General features: G+C 47.9%; 1 protein-coding gene across 7 annotated transcripts in view; it reads right to left on the reverse strand.

The window, feature by feature from the left end:
• The window catches only part of SHANK3 (SH3 and multiple ankyrin repeat domains 3), a 410,336-nt gene that overhangs the window by 281,019 nt on the left and 113,314 nt on the right, over positions 1 to 16,003 (reverse strand). For all 7 annotated transcript variants that reach the window (XR_014555552.1, XR_014555553.1, XM_083699824.1 and 4 more), the window contains 2 exons: positions 8,808 to 9,011; positions 4,628 to 4,699 (listed from right to left, as the gene is read on the reverse strand). Coding sequence is in view for 5 of the 7 variants with exons in the window: in XM_083699824.1 (XP_083555950.1) it covers positions 4,628 to 4,699; positions 8,808 to 9,011 (276 nt within the window). In the remaining 2 variants the exon portion in view is untranslated. The remainder of the gene's footprint in view (positions 1 to 4,627; positions 4,700 to 8,807; positions 9,012 to 16,003) is intronic.

The raw sequence follows: 16,003 nt of genomic DNA on the forward strand, positions 1-16,003 counted from the left end.
CCGGGAAAGTGTGGGCCTGGGCCTAGAAACTGTGGGGCAAAACTTAAATGTGGCTGAGCCCTATGATGGACCTATGTCCTCAGTCACAGGCAAGTCTCTGGGAGAAAGCATTGCCTGGATTCTTGCTGTGAGGTTTTCCTTACGGAAGGGAACAGCAGCTCCTGGAAAGATCAGGCCTTTGCTAGACATCATTGCCCATTCTCAAGCAGAACCACGGTGAGAAACTGTTTCAAAACCCAATTGAAAACCCCTCCTGAAAACAGCCGCAGGGTCTACTCCAATCAGTATATCCATGGACGAGTCACAATCCAGACCCTGGCTCACATCGCTGCCACATGGCTCTCCCCATTCCGTGAGACATTCTTCGGAGATTTCTGCACCTTTAGCCATCAAAAAACCACAATTCTGTGATGATTTTACTAACAACATTTCCTTAATTATAGAGGGTATCAAGCTATCTCCTCTGACTCATGATGAGAAGTTCAAAACGGCTCACACTGGCCTAGAGGTAATTAACTCTGCAGAAGATTTGTATCCACACCAAGATAACGCTCATTGAACGGAACGGAGCCTCAAAGTATTCTGAACTGCACAGAAGCCGTCCACAGACCAAGTCAATATTTGCGGCTGCTTACCAAGTGCCACTTTGCAATCATTTTCTGAAGGCTGCTTTCGTTGCCAAAAGGGCACAAATGAAAACTGCTATCTTAACCCAATCAGAGGGAATTTCAGGGGGCGGAGGGGGGAGCACATTGCCAACCGCACGGAGCAAAGACAGCTTCTTGCAAAATAAAATAAAGGCTGCTCTGCGATATTGCTCATGCACACAGAAAAAGACAGACGAGGAAGGGTGGAAAGAGGCTCCGCTGGCCAACTCTTCAAACTGCCGAAGGCTGGTATTCGTACATCTGCAGGGCTTCTCCTGCCTTTTCTCCCAAGGAGCTCAGAGCACCAGACGTGAGCTGCTTCGGAGGCAGGAGAGAAACAGGCCAGCCTTCCCTTGGGATGAACATCACCCTGGTGCTTCCTCAAGGTGAGGGCTCACCATTGCTAGAGGCAGAAGGCCAGGCCAAATGGGCTCCTTTGGTCTGATTCTGCAAGGCTCTTTCTAATAAAATAAGATTGGGATTTAGTCCAGCAGGTCCTCAACCCTTGGAACAGACAAGGGACCAACCCAAGCATTTTGTGGCCTCGGCCACAAGGACAACAAGCTGCCTGCCAGGCTCTGCAGCAGCAGACCCAACCTATGGGTCCCCAGATGTTATTGGACTACAACTCCCATCATCCCTGAGCTCCGGCCTTGCTAGCTAGGGATGATGGGAGTTGTAGTCCAACAACATCTGGGGACCCACAGGTTGAGAACCGCTGGACCAGATGATCCCTGGGTGTGCCTTCCAACTGCACAAGTCTATGATCTTGCCTGCTGGATGTCTCTGGGTGGGTTGGAGGGATCCATCTGGACAAACAGGGTGGGGGGGCCAGCGGGGAGAGATCATCATTTCTCTCCCAGCTTTCCATCTGCAGCATTTTCCTCTCCGCCCAGCAGCTGCTGTTTCCTAGATGGACTGAAACCTCAGAGGTGCTCTCCCCCTCCTTCTCCCTGTGCAAGAGCGCCAGAAAACAGGCCGGCACCCCTGGAGCTGGCAGCCACATTGAGCGGCCCTGCTGTGAGCAAAAGGGAGGGGTGCAGGCAGGAGGGGAGAAGGGGGAGTGGGCATCATTTCATGTCTCAAACAACAAGAGCTGCTTCAGCAGCTGAGGCATACTTCACGGGCCAAGTGGTGAAGCCCACTCTTAGGCCGTGGGCAATGTCTCAAAGACCAAGGAGACATCCGACTGGCACTCTCCAATGGAAGGGCTGCAGCTCAGTGGCAGATTGCCTAAAGGTAAAGGGACCCCTGACCATTAGGTCTAGTCGTGGCTGACTCTGGGGTTGCGGCGCTCATCTCACTTTATTGGCCGAGGGAGCCAGAGTACAGCATGACGAAGCCACTTCTGGCGAACCAGAGCAGCGCATGGAAATGCCGTTTACCTTCTCGCCGGAGTGGTACCTAATTATCTACTTGCACTTTGAGGTGCTTTCGAACTGCTAGGTTGGCAGGAGCAGGGACCGAGCAACGGGAGCTTACCCCGTCACGGGGATTCGAACCGCCGACCTTCTGATCGGCAAGTCCTAGGCTCTGTGGTTTAACCCATAGCGCCACCTGCGTCCCTGCTCTGCATGAAAACAGATTGCCTGCTTTGCATGAAAGCAAATCCACATTTAATTCCTGGGATCTCTAGGTCGGGCAAGGAATGTCTCCCACCTGCCCCGGTCTGAAACCCTGGAGAGCGGCTGCCAGCCAGTGTAGTTAAAAGAACGTTAGAAGAGCCTGCTGCTGGATCAGGCCAGTGGCTCAGCTGGTCCAGCATCCTGTTCTTCTCACATAGGCCAACCAGATGCCCATTATGGGATGCCTAAAAGCAGGATCTGAGCACATTAGCCCTCTCCCTTCACATGGTTTCCAGCAACTGGTACTCAAAAGGATAAAACCATGCTGGATAGTAGCTATGTGTCTTGAAATAAAAATGTGTCTTGAAATAAATAAATAAAACGTACCAAGCAAACACATACATAAATATATAAACCACATGTCTGGAGCAGCACAGGAAGACTGCCCTGAAACCATTTTGACTCCCAAACTGACCAAATGTTTACTCTGCAAGGAGGGAGGGGGTGAGGGAACCTTCCCATTGTCTCAGGAATTGGGAAATCACCATCTCAAAGGAATGGCCAGACTACCAGTAAAGGGAATCAGATAAGGCATTATCAGATAACTTGGCAGATAGGAAAAACGACAACACTCAAATTTCTGTTGTAGACCACCTTTTCTGTGATGTAGGTATCATGTATGTAGGGGTAGTCTTGGGCTCCAGGGCAGGGAATTTAAAATGTCTGTATAAGGGCTGGCACACCTTGGTTCTCGGTCCTCCTTTCCTGCGTGTGAGGGGAGCACCCTGTTGCAACAGATCAATAAAGATCAGGCTTACTAGTTGCTCTGCTTCTCAATATTCTCTGGTTGGCCTCTGTTATTTTCTCCGACTGGCCTCTGTTATTTTCTCCGGCTCTTGTGTCCCCCATAAGGGAATAAGGACAGATTTTTGTTTATTACAGTCTAATCCCCTTTTAAAGCCACCAAGTTGATGGCTATCATTGCCTCCTGTGGGAGTAGGATCCATAGTTTAAAGAGATGCCCCAGTGGGAAACCCAAAAGCAGGATTCAAACTCAAGAGCATCTCTGCCCTCCTGCAGTTTCCAGCAACTGGGATTCAGAATCATCGCTGCCTCTGACCGTGGAGGCAGAAGACAGCCATCCTGGCTGGTAGCCATCAATAGCCCACTCCTCTTCCTCCATGAATTTGCCCAAATCTCTTTGAAAGCCATCCAGGTTGTTCGCCATCACTGCCTCCTATGGCAGGGAGTTCCCGCAGTTTAAGTATGTGCTGCATGAATAAGGACTTTTTGAATGTGTCAATCATTGGATGCTCATGCATTCCAGTTTCACGAGAGAGGGAGAAAGACTTTTCTCTATCCACTTTTCCATCATTTTATAAATTTTGATACATTTTGCCGTCTCTACCCATTGTGGAAGACCCAGAGCGAACGGCACAGACCAGCTATAGGTACGGTAGCTTTGAGCAATGGTGTCACCGGGACAGGGCTCTGGGGGTAGACGCCAGGGTTCCCATTCAACAGAACAAGAGGGGGGGGGCAGATGCAACGCTGCTGTCTTCCCACATCTTAATACTGTTATGAAAATTACGGGGCGGGGAGCACATCTTTAAAGTTGTTAAATGTTACAAATATTATGCCTAAATGTATCCTTTCGACTTGGCAGCTCAGGGAAGTTACCTAGTTTTAAAAATCATATAAAATCAACTCCTTTGCCAGTTTCCTTCATTCTACCGCCAATTTGTTTCATTGGACAAGGACCTGGAAACCACTCGGTCCTCGCCATAATCCCTCAAGCGGGAGGTCATGTACTCACAGGAAAGAACTCATAGGTGTCAATCGCTGGGCAAAAGCTCTCCTCTGGACTTGCCCAGGGGCCAGATATGCAAACCAAAGTTCTATTGTTCTTTTGCAGTAGGTGCTTAGAATGTACTTCCCAATACATATCCTGTATTTGCCTGTTCCCCTGACACATTCCTCCTATGTGAATCATGTATAACCCTCCCCTTGTCTGATGTAGTGATGTTGTAGCAATGATGTAGTGATGATGCTCAACAAACTGTATGCTGGGATAAGATAGAAACTTTTAAAAATCCTTGTCACCCCATCCTCAGGGTTCAAAATTCCTTTTTCAACCTGTTGCGCAATAAACTTTGATCTTCAGCTATTTGCTCCGGTTGGTGGCTGGACTCCTTCCTTTCCGACGAGCTGGGTGACTGAGCAGCCTCGCACCTAGATTTTTTCCATAACAATACACATCAACACCCACAGATCCTGCTCTCACACCTCCAACACAATGACATCAGAGTCTAAAACGACCTAACTGCACCCACCACTGGGCCTGAGAAATGCTGGGGGCTGGGTCATGTGCAAGGGCCTCCCCTGCTCGCCTTGAGGGTGGCGGTCTCGTCTTACCTTTGTGTGCAACTTGGCAAACTGCTTGTCGTCCAGCAGGCTCTGGATGTAAACTCGCCTCTTGTACCGGAACTGGAAAACAAGAGCAGAGGGGAGAAAGGAGCGTCACCCACAAATCGCCAAAACAGGCCCTGTGCCAAGGGCAGCCCACAGCCTTCAGAGGCATTGAAGAATGTCAAGAAAGCCCAGTTGCAGGATCAGGACCAAGGGGTGGGCGGGCTTTAGTCTAGCATCTTGTTCTCCCACTGTCCAACCAGGTGCCTGAATGGAAAGTCCACAAGCAGGACCTCTCCCCACCTGCGATTCCCAGAAGATGGTATTCGGCGGCTCACCATCTTGGTTCAGTTCCTTCCCTTTGGAAGCATTACAAGTTATTTTATATCTTGGGGGATATAACAGCAGCTCCATAACTCAGAGCTTATCCACACTTACCTTTCCTCCGCTGTTTTCACACATGGTCCACACTTTAAAGCTCTCTCTGAGCACCCTTTTTTTAGATCCGGAGATTTAAAGCTGCTCTTTAAAGCTGAATCAGAGCAAACATCAATCCGCAGAAAACCCAAATGGCTGTTTGCTCCAATTCAGCTTTAAAGAACAGGTTTTGGCAGGGAAAAGGGCACTTGGACACAGAGCTTTAAAATTGGACCTGGGAACAACCCCCATTTTTTTTTTTAAAGTAATACATAGGTAGGACCGAATCACTCCATGCCTGCTCAATCTTGGCTGTAAAAAGGCTCAGAGAAGAAGTCAGTACTCTCCTAAGAATGTTCTTGGGCTCTGATGAATTGCCAGAGTAGAGGAATTCTAGTGTCACCCTCTCATCCCACCAGAGCAAACACGTTCCATACTGAGAGTTGGGAATTAAAAGAGAGAGAGAGAAAGAGAGAGAGTTGGGAGAACGGGAAAGTCCATTCACCTGGGCGGGCACAGAGGAAGGGGGAAATTGGATAGGTCTGTTGGGCAAACAACCTGGGGATTTACAGGTCAAAACCATGTTCACGGGGAACTGGTCCAAATCCCACATGGGGCTCATTCACACTTCCGTTTGGTCCATGATTTCTAGGCGTGGTTCTGAGAGGTTTTTCTTTTTCCACTGTTTTTTTTTCTGGGAAAACTCGCTGTTGACCGCTGAGGTACACCCCACACGTCCGCTTGTCTTGGGCCTAGAAAGCACAGATCTGAGCGGGTCAGCTGCAAGCAGCCTCCCCCTTACCTCACTCCTTTCCCAGGGAAAAGCTGCTCTTAGGCGTGGAATGGGAACAAACAGCAACCTGCAGAAAACATGATTGCCACTTGCTCTGATGGAGCGCAAAACAGCGGTTTTCCCCAGGGGAAAGCAGCGGGACCAGAGGAAGTGTTTAATCCACAGAAAAACCAACTGACCTTCGTTGCGATTCAGCAGTAAACAACAGGTGTTCCCCAGAAAAGGGGTGGGGCAAATGGAAAGTATCTCGGACCTGCGCTTATAAATCAGTTCAACATGGAATACTGTGCAGGATTTAACTTCCTGTGAACTGAGCTTTTTGAGGAAGGAAGGAAGGAAGGAAGGAAGGAAGGAAGGAAGGAAGGAAGGAAGGAAGGAAGGAAGACCAAACTTCCAGTTGTCATGGGAGAGAGATAAAAATTAGGCCCCATCCAGGAAGAGTCTTGTGAAAGTGTTTGGGGCCCTGAGCAGGTCCTGTGTGGCTGGCATCAGTCCGTCCTTCCCATTTTCCAAGCACAAAAACCCATCCAGCTCTTCTCCTCCCTCCCTCCCTTTCCTAAATTTAGCTCGGTGGTGATTCATTGTTTTCGAAGCAGCGCACCTGAAGAGCTATGTGAAGAAGAGGGGGCAAAGGCTGGCATTTTAGAACTAACTGACAAATCAGAGAAGGAGCAGGCTGCTGGGCCCGCTTGGCATTCCCTGAGGAGCTCTTGAGGGACTCCGGTGTGAAATCGTTGATCTATTTTGCTAAAAGACATGCCTAACAAAAGTGGGTGGTGCCTGCGTTAAATTGGTGGGAAACGGCTGCAATCCCCCTGTTATGTACTGAGTTGAATAGGATCCAAAATGCAGCAGTCTGATTGGTCCTAGAACAATAGGATTCAGAATGCAGCAGTCTGATTGGTCCACAGGAGCCACCCAATCCAGCTCCAGGTGGAAGTGAATCCGGAAGTGATTGGCCTAGTGGAGAATCCCGGAATTAGCCAATCACATGGGGCCTATTGTGTAAATAATGTACAGTGGTACCTCAGGTTACAGACGCTTCAGGTTACAGACTCCGCTAACCCAGAAATATTACGTCGGGTTAAGAGCTTTGCTTCAGGATGAGAACAGAAATCGTGCAGCAGCGGCACGGTGGCAGCAGGAGGTCTCATTAGCTAAAGTGGTGCTTCAGATTAAGAACAGTTTCAGGTTAAGAACGGACCTCCAGAACAAATTAAGTACGTAACCAGAGGTACCACTGTATATAAAGCAGACATTTTGGGGGAACTTCCATTCCTCCTCACCACTATGAGCTGAATAAAGAGCATGAAACCCACTCTGCCAAGGCACCAGATGCATACCACACATCTACATTTAGACCACATGGTGCAGATGCCTTTGGAAGCAAAAGATCACAGGCCAGGGAGCCCCCAGCCAAGATGGGCAAAGGTGATCCGCAGCGCCTCTGCTGCAAGAATTAAATGCTAAGCCAGTATTTCTAAATGGGATTTTAATAGATCTTTGAGGTCCAAGTAAGTGGTTACTGAGAGCACCCAGCCTGACCTCCGGTACAGTAACGAGGTCAACCATCGATTTCCTAGAATCATAGAATCTTAGAGTTGGAATGCACCCAGGGGTCATCTAGTCCAACCCCCTGCAATGCAGGAATCTCAGCTAGATTTATTTCTATTTGTTGCCATGTATGGGCTAGAAAAGTGCCCCAGTGGCCAGAATCTTCCACTAAGAAGTCGTGCCACAACCCCAAACCTTCCCTTGACTCATGGACTCAGCCACTGTGATCCACGTGACGGAACTCTCCAAACTTGATTATTGTAACTCACTCTACGTGAGGCTGCCCTTGAGACTGACCCAGAATCTCCAGCAGGTGCAGAATGCTGCAGCGAGACTCCTTACGGGGTCCTTGCCACAGGATCACATTCACCCGGTGCTATACCAGCTGCACTGGATCCCAGTGGAGTACAGGATGGCAACCATCGGGTTAGAGTTCTACGAAGATTACAGAAGGAGAGAGGGGGTCAGGCTGTGCCTTGGCCAAAGGCCTGGTGGAACAGTTCCATCTTGCAGGCCCTGCGGAAAGATGTCAAGTCCCGCAGGGCCCTGATCTCTTGGGACAGAGCGTTCCACCAGATTGGGGCCATGGCCGAAAAAGCCCCGGCTCTGGTTGAGGCCAGCCTAACCTCCCTGTGGCCTGGGACCTCCAAGATGTTTTTGTTTGAAGACCATAAGGTCCTCCGTGGAACATACCAGGAGAGGCAGTCCCATAGGTACGAGGGTCCTAGGCCGTATAGGGCTTTAAAGGTCAAAACCAGCACCTTAAACCTTACCCTGTACTCCACCAGGAGCCAGTGCAGCTGGTATAGTACTGGGTGAATGTGATCCCACAGCGAGGACCCCATAAGAAGTCTCGCTGCGGCATTCTGCACCCGCTGGGGTTTCTGGGTCAGTCTCAAGGGCAGCCCCACATAGAGCGAGTTACAACAATCAAGCCTGGAGGTGACCATCACGTGGATCACAGTGGCTGAGTTCACAAGTCAAGGGAAGGTCTGGGGTTGTGGCACGACTTCTTAGTGGAAGATTCTGACCACTGGGGCACTTTTCTAGCCCATACGTTGCAATAAATAGAAATAAATCTAGCTGAAATTCCTGCATGCAGGGGGTTGGATTAGATGACCTTTGAGTCCCTTCCAACCCTAAGATTCTAGGAAATCGATGGTTAAAACCAACACCTTGAACCTGATCCTGTACTCCTCCGGGAGGCAGTGCAGTACGCTCCACTCGCCCCCTCTTCCTCCACCAGTGAGCAAAGACTGGCAATCCCCATGCCATTCAGAAGCTTGGTCTCTGGAGAAGGAATGCCCCCCCCCGTTGTTTCCATTCCACCCCAGCTCAACATGGCCCCCATGCCCCAAGGCAGGCCCAAGTGGGGCTGGGGGTTGTAGCTATGGAGAACGAGGCAGGCCTCCAGGTCGGTACCTCCAGGTAAGGGACCGGGGTGTCCGGGTTCAGAGGGTACTCTCTCAACAGCCGCTCTTCGTCCAGGAACTTCCCAGCCCGGCCGTTGAAGGCTGGCTGGAAGAGGCCATAGTTCAGCACGTCCTTCAGGCTGTGGTTCAAGGTGCAGAGGATGCGCTGCTTGGAGACCCAGATGGGGACATCAGGGTTAAGCCGCATACATTTCTGTCAAGAGGAAGAGAGAGAGGAGAGAGATGTTGCTGAGCAAACGTAGGCAATTGGTACAAAATGTGGGCAGGGGGAGGGAGAGGCATTGGGTTTTGTTTGCATTTTAATGAGAAGCCACCGTGTTCACTCTTCTTGAACCAATATGCAAAGTGAAGCACAGCTATCCTTCAAAAGCCACACTTGCCTGCATTTTGCAATGCAGTTCTCCGGCAAAAGTGCGCAGAAATAAATTGCATTGGAGGCGGGGGGGGGGGGAGTGTGCATTAAAATACATATGCAAGTTAAAAAACAAACAAACAAAATCTCCCAACTAAAAATGCATTCTGTTAGGGGAACCCGCTTTGCAAAAATGTGCACATTATTTATTTTTATTTATTTGCCTCGTTAAATTTATATGTCACTTTATTGTAAAGGGAAAAAACCTCAACGTGGTTTACGAAAAGAATAAAACAATGTCAAGGGTGCTCCTCAGCCAAAGGAATGCACACGGAAGATTGTTAACTCTTTAAGGACAAAGCTGACACTTAACAGTAGTTTCCATGGCTCCAGATACCACACATATCATTTTAGTGCAGGGGTCAGCAAACTTTTTCAGCAGGGGGCTGGTTCACTGTCCCTCAGACCTTGTGGGGGGCCAGACTATATTTTTTTTTTTTGCGGGGAAATGAACGAATACCTATACCCCACAAATAACCCAGAGATGCATTTTAAATAAAAGCACACATTCTACTCATGTAAAAACAGCAGGCAGGCCCCACAAATAACCCAGAGATGCATGTTAAATAAAAAGACACATTTTACTCATGTAAAAACACACTGATTCCTGGACTGTCTGTGGTCCGGATTTAGAAGGCGAATGGGCTGGATCCGGCCCCCAGGCCTTAATTTGCCTACCCATGTTTTAGTGTCTAGGGAGCTATTCCCAGGTCTGTACTCTATGGAGCAGTTGCAGCAGCAGGAGGTCCACTCCCCCTCCGCCAGCTTAGGAACCTTCTACCAATGGGCTGCACGCACGCACACAGCCAGAGACTATGCCTACCTGAAAACTGCCTCTGCTCCTCCCTTTTCAATCCCCTCCTGGTTCTGGGAGACTGTGGTGCAGGAGAGCATGGGGAAGACTCCAGCCCTTCATTTGCCTGACCTGCCTCTTCCTCCTCTTCTTCCGACCCATCCTGCACTCCACCCTCCAGCTGTGAAGCTTCCCTTGCCTCCAGCTCTTGCCTCCTGGCCGGTACAGTCCCCCACAAATCACTGCCCCTCTCTCCCGAGTCAGACACCAGCCCCGCTTCCTCCAGTGCACAGTTGTCAGCATCTCCCCTGTCCCTGACGAACCATAAAATTATCTATAAAAACAGTTTTAAACGGCTACATTGTTAGCCTATTTACTTATTTCATAAAATCCATACACCTCGTTACAAAAAACTTTCAAGTGCTTGACGAAAAATATAAGACAAATAACACTGCTGTTTAAACAGAATGAACAACAATTACTTAAAGCGTCAAGAAAAAAAAAATAAACTCAACAATAAACAAAAAACAAATTAAAACATGAACCAGCATTCTAAATATCTGGGTAGACTAAACAAAATAGGATCAAGCAAAATTGCAAACAAACATGTGCATATTAAGAGAAATTCTAATTTAAATGCTGATGAATTTTCATGAGGGATTATTAAATATATTCATTTATCTTATAGAAAGGATGTTGAAATGTGGAAAAATGAACTTAAGGCTGAAAAAACGAGCTATTGGGAGAGAACGAAATGAACTGCCCTTCCCTTTGCACACAAAACGGTAGGCAATGCTTTTCAGGGTAGGCAGAAAGAGGGTCCCCAGAGTCTGAAATGCACAGAGATTACCTGTGCAGGTGGGCCTGGTTCCCAACATGTTGTGAGGAAATATTAAGAGATAAATGGTATCAGTTGTCTCCTTACTAACACAGAGAGCATGGGAAAAAACCACAATGAATTTGAGCTCATACAGGATGGCAAATATGACCTAGGAGGCATTACTAAAACTTGGTGGGACGAGACACATGACTGGAATGTAGGAATTGAGAAATATAACCTACACAGAGGAAATAGAACAAAGAAGAAGGGAGGAGGAGTAGCATTATATGATCTGGAGCGTGGAAGGCAGATTGAGACTATAGGGGTAAAAATTGTAGGAGAGAGGAACAACAGTGACCTTACTGTGGGTGTCTGCTATAGACCGCCAGGCCAGACTGAAAATTTGGATGATGTCTTCCTAGAGCAGATCACCAAACATTCAAAAAGGAGAGAAATAGTAATCATGGGGGACTTCAACTTCCTCCATATCTGTTGGGACTCAAGAATGTAAGGTCCGACAAATTCCTCTCTTGCCTCGCTGGCAATTTCATTTCCCAGAAGATGGAAGAAACAACAAGGGGATGATTTATCTTGGACCTGGTCCTCACCAATAGGGAGGAACTGATAGATGAAGTTGAAGTGCTCAGAAACTTGGGAGGAAGTGATCGTATTCTCCTGCGTTTCAGGATACAGAGCAAAGGGAAAGCTGTGTAGTTGGAAATGCAGTCCAGACTTTAAGAAGGCCAATTTCAAAAAGCTGAAGGAGCTGTTGGGTGAGATCCCATGGTCAGAAATACTCAAAGAGTCAAGTTGGATGGGAGTTTCTAAAATGAGAGATATTGAAATTCTAAATGCAGACAATTCCAACAAGAAAGAAAAGTAAGAGGCATCTAAAGAAACTGGCGTGGCTACATAAGGAGCTTAAAGATGAGCTGAGATTTTAGAAGGGCATGTATAAGAAACGGAAGAAAGGGGAAATAACAAAGGAGGAGTACACACGAGTAGCCAATAGTTAAAGGGAGAAGGTCAGGAGGGCTAAAACTGAGAATCAGCTCAGGCTTGCAAGTAAGGTTAGAAAAGAAGTTTATTTGGCTATCTTCGAAGCAAGAAGAAGAACAAGCACGTCGTAGGTCCTCTGCATGGAGAAGATGGAGAAGTGCTATTGGGTGATAGAGAAGAGGTGGAACTGCTGTGTCTTCACCCAAAAGGAAAGCAATGTCCAACCTGGTGATAATAATGATGAGTAAATGATGTAAGGAGGGAGCTGCAGCCTAAGATAGGCAAAGAGGTAGTAAGGGAACACCAGGCTACTTTAGATGAATTCAAATCTCCAGGGCCTGATGAGCTGCCCACAAGGGGACTAAAGGAGCTTGCAGATGTAATCTCAGCGCCTGCTGAGGATTCTTGGAGAACAGGTGAGGTCCCAGCAGGCAAAATGTTGCTAATGCTTTTTAATGAAAACTGCTTGAGGGACACATTTTCCGCTTCAGCGGATGCTGCCCAAGGGTGATGCCAACAAAGGAGGGATACCCTGCAGCCTCTTCTGAAGTACGTGAGGGATTAAGGAAGGGATCTCAGTACGTTGTCGTTCTTCGTCTGCTATAGTATGTTGAAATTTGAGACTTCAGCCTAGAGCATAAGAAGGAGTCCTCCTGGATCAGGCCAATGCCCACCTGGTCCAGGATCCTCTTCTCACACTGGCAACCAAGATGGCCATGATGGGAAGCCAGAAACCAGGAGTCAAGCACAAGGGTCCTCTCCCTTCCTGTGGTTTCAGAAGCACTGCTGGCAGAGCATTGGAATTACATCATGGCTGATAGCCACCCATGGACCTGTCCTCCATGGATTTGTCCAATCCTCTATTAAAGTCAAGCAAGTTGGTGGCCATGACTGCCTCCTACAGAAGGGAGATCCATAGTTGGTCTGTGCACGGCTTGAAGAAGGACCTTCTATTAAGCTGCCCTGCGTTTTTCAAACAAGGTAGATTCGAGTCTACCTTTCTCAACACAAGCCAGAGGCAGCTTCTCTTTTTCTTTTTAATATAATTTTTATTGAGTTTTGCTTCACATACATCCACAGAAAGATTCCATCCAAAATTCAAACTAAAACTAAGGATAAACAAATGCATAAAAATACATAATAACTAATTATCTTCCCCTCCATCAACAACCTGTGGTTATTATTCTGATACATGGAAGTGAGAGCTGGACCATAAAGAAGGCTGATTGCCAAATAACTGATGCTTTTTAATTGTGGTGCTGGAGGAGACTCTGGAGAGTCCCATGGGCTGCAAGAAGATCCAACCTATCCATTCTTAAGGAAATCAGCCCTGAGTGCTCACTGGAAGGACAGATCGTGAAGCTGAGGCTCCAAGACTTTGGCCACCTCATGAGAAGAGAAGGCTCCCTGGAAAAGACCCTGATGTTGGGAAAGATGGAGGGCGCAAGGAGAAGGGGACGACAGAGGACGAGATGGTGGGACAATGTTCTCGAGTGACCAACATGAGTTTGACCAAATTGCGGGAGGCAGTGGAAGACAGGAGGGCCTGGTCACGAAGAGTCGGACATGACTAAACGACTAAACAACAACAACATTATTCTGAATGATCAAACCTAAGCACTCTAGTCTTTTGTATTGACTTCCATCTACCACCTCAATTTGAGTCATTTTTTTCTTTCCTTAACTGCTTTCTAGAATTGTTTTTCATTTCTTGTTATTAATTTATTTAATTATGATAACTGTTTTGTCTTTTGCAGCTGCTCTTTCTCCATGTCTCAAACCAGCCCAAGACCCTGGTTTCAGGAAATCAACACCTTACTCTGGAAACATGAGCAGCTGCCTTCAACCCCCAACAGTTTGAAGCCCTTTCATTGCAGGAGGTGGTTGTGCACAGCAGTCATTGCGTAGCATGTTTTGCAAGTGCTGCCAGCTCCCTCTCCCCACCAGAAGCCACAAACCGTGCCTCTCCCTACCTGACCCAAAAATGGGATGGAAATGCAGCCCATGATCCCATCCCTGGTGTTCAGGAGTGGGAGCAGCGAGAGAAAATGCTTTTCTGGTACTTGATTGCTACATCACAAAGCGAAAGATCTATTTCTACTGAAAGCCCAGGACAGGATGTGGGGGACGCTCTGAATTTAGAATCAAAATGAATAATACAAAGGGATGTGTGCTGATCGGACTAACTGCTTCCATAATGCATCTAGCGGAACGGTTACTCTTCGTAAAGCTTCCCCAGAAATCCAGGAGACTGGGAAATCTGGCAATGGACCTCAGCACCTTTAATAAATAATTTGGCAGGCCTGTGTCACCCAGCCCCACCCCCAGATCAGCTTTGGCAAAAGACTGCTTGCATTCTGAAGTTTTGCCCACTAACACATCCTTGCAGAAGGCTACTGCGGACCTTTCTGAAAAGGTCTCTCTTGCCCAAGCCCAGCAAAACCCACCCGATTTTGCACCTGGAAATTCAGACCATCTCTGAGGGTTGCGAACAAGGCAAGAGGAGGTGGCAAGGCTGGTAGCGGTGCACCCCACAAAAAACCACTCGGTGACTCGGTCTTATGTTGGTACTCAGGATGTGAGGGGCAATCATCTGCAAGCCTTCAAAGGGTCCTTCCCCTCTGAGATGCATCCCCTACAAATCCCCTACACAAAGCCACCTCACAGGAAGACACGACGGAAGCAGCTGACACACCAAAGGTCTCCAGCTGCCTTGACAAACCTGTGGGATGTAATCCACTGGGAGCAGTCAAGTACAACATTCCTTGTTTTCCTAGAGTGGACATGCAAGGGAACGTTTGGTCCAGGCAGTCGAAACTTCCTGTTCCTCCTGGGCTGGAGCATCCTTCTTTGCATGTGACTAGTGGGTGGGCGTGACCTTACCTGTCCAGGTAAAAGGCTGCCTTTCTCTCTCTCTTTCCCATCTTCCTTTCATCCTGCAAACTTCCTGGACTAAACTGCTGGCTGCCAGCCAAGCAGTCGCCCAGGTCATCTCCCTTATGGGTAATCCTGTTTGTACATGTTTGTAACTTTAAGCCTAAAGCCTGCCTTCAGGGATCACACTGTGCTCTGCCCGATCATGAGTAAACCTTCTTTTCACTACTTATGAATAAGACTGTGGTGCCTTTATTCAATTAGGAGGGATTCAAGGGGTCTCACCAGGAAAATATTAGAACACATTTCAGTCTGGACAAGCCAGATGGAATTGTGTATTGTCTTAAGAAACTCACACGAATTTGCAACTAGTTTTCAGCTGTGTAAAGGGGAATGGACTCTGCTAAGTAAAGGAACTTGCTGGTTCAAGTTAGGAAGGATATTAATAAACAATATATCCTCTCCTGCCACCCTGAACATTCCCACAAAACCTGGCCTTCAGCAAGAACAAAAAGTGAGGCAGGAACTGCACCCTGCACGCAGGAGTTCCTTTTGCAAACCTCCTCTGGAGGTGGGGCTCTGTGGGGCCTCCAAGCCCCAAGCAAGCCCCTGATAAAGAATTTCTTTTCTTTAAAAGAATAATAATGTTATTTTATTAATAAGAAAAAGACAAAGACAAAGACAAAGAGCATTGTACACAGGTTGTACCTTAAAGTTGTACATTGACAATAAAGGTATTATTATTATTATTATAAAGATGTCCTGTTGCAGCAGGTTGAACATGGCATAAGGTTGGACATGATCCCACAACTGGTTGTTCCAAAATATTACAAGAAATACCTTTCCCCACAAAGCTGTGAGGCTGGTTTGTGCTCTTTTGTGGCAAGGTAGCCTAAGCATAAATTGGCCCCCTCCTGCCATCTGCAAGAAGCTCATCTTAAAAGAAAATCCAAGATGTTGGCAGCCAGCAGCCTCTTTACTCGAACTGCACAAACTGGGGCGCAGGCTGTCACAGCCGCTGACGGGCACAGAGGGGCCAAGCACCCCTCAAAGTGCCAGCAGAGGACGGCTTGACAGATTCAGGGCATGGAAGAGGCAGGGCAGCCCTGCGTTCCCAGGGAGTTCTCTGCTGCACAAGGGCAGGGAGGGCAGGGAGGCTGAGGCCGGGATGGTGCTCCTGTCTTCTGCCACAAGGAGTTGGGGAAAGGAAGAAAGCAAACTGAGCATTATGCACAAATGTGTGAGATGGACGGCACCACCGTTCTTGCTTTTCACAGAGTAGAATGG

Source organism: Podarcis gaigeae (genome assembly GCF_964106915.1).
Source record: "Podarcis gaigeae genome assembly, chromosome: 10".
NCBI lineage: Eukaryota > Metazoa > Chordata > Lepidosauria > Squamata > Lacertidae > Podarcis > Podarcis gaigeae.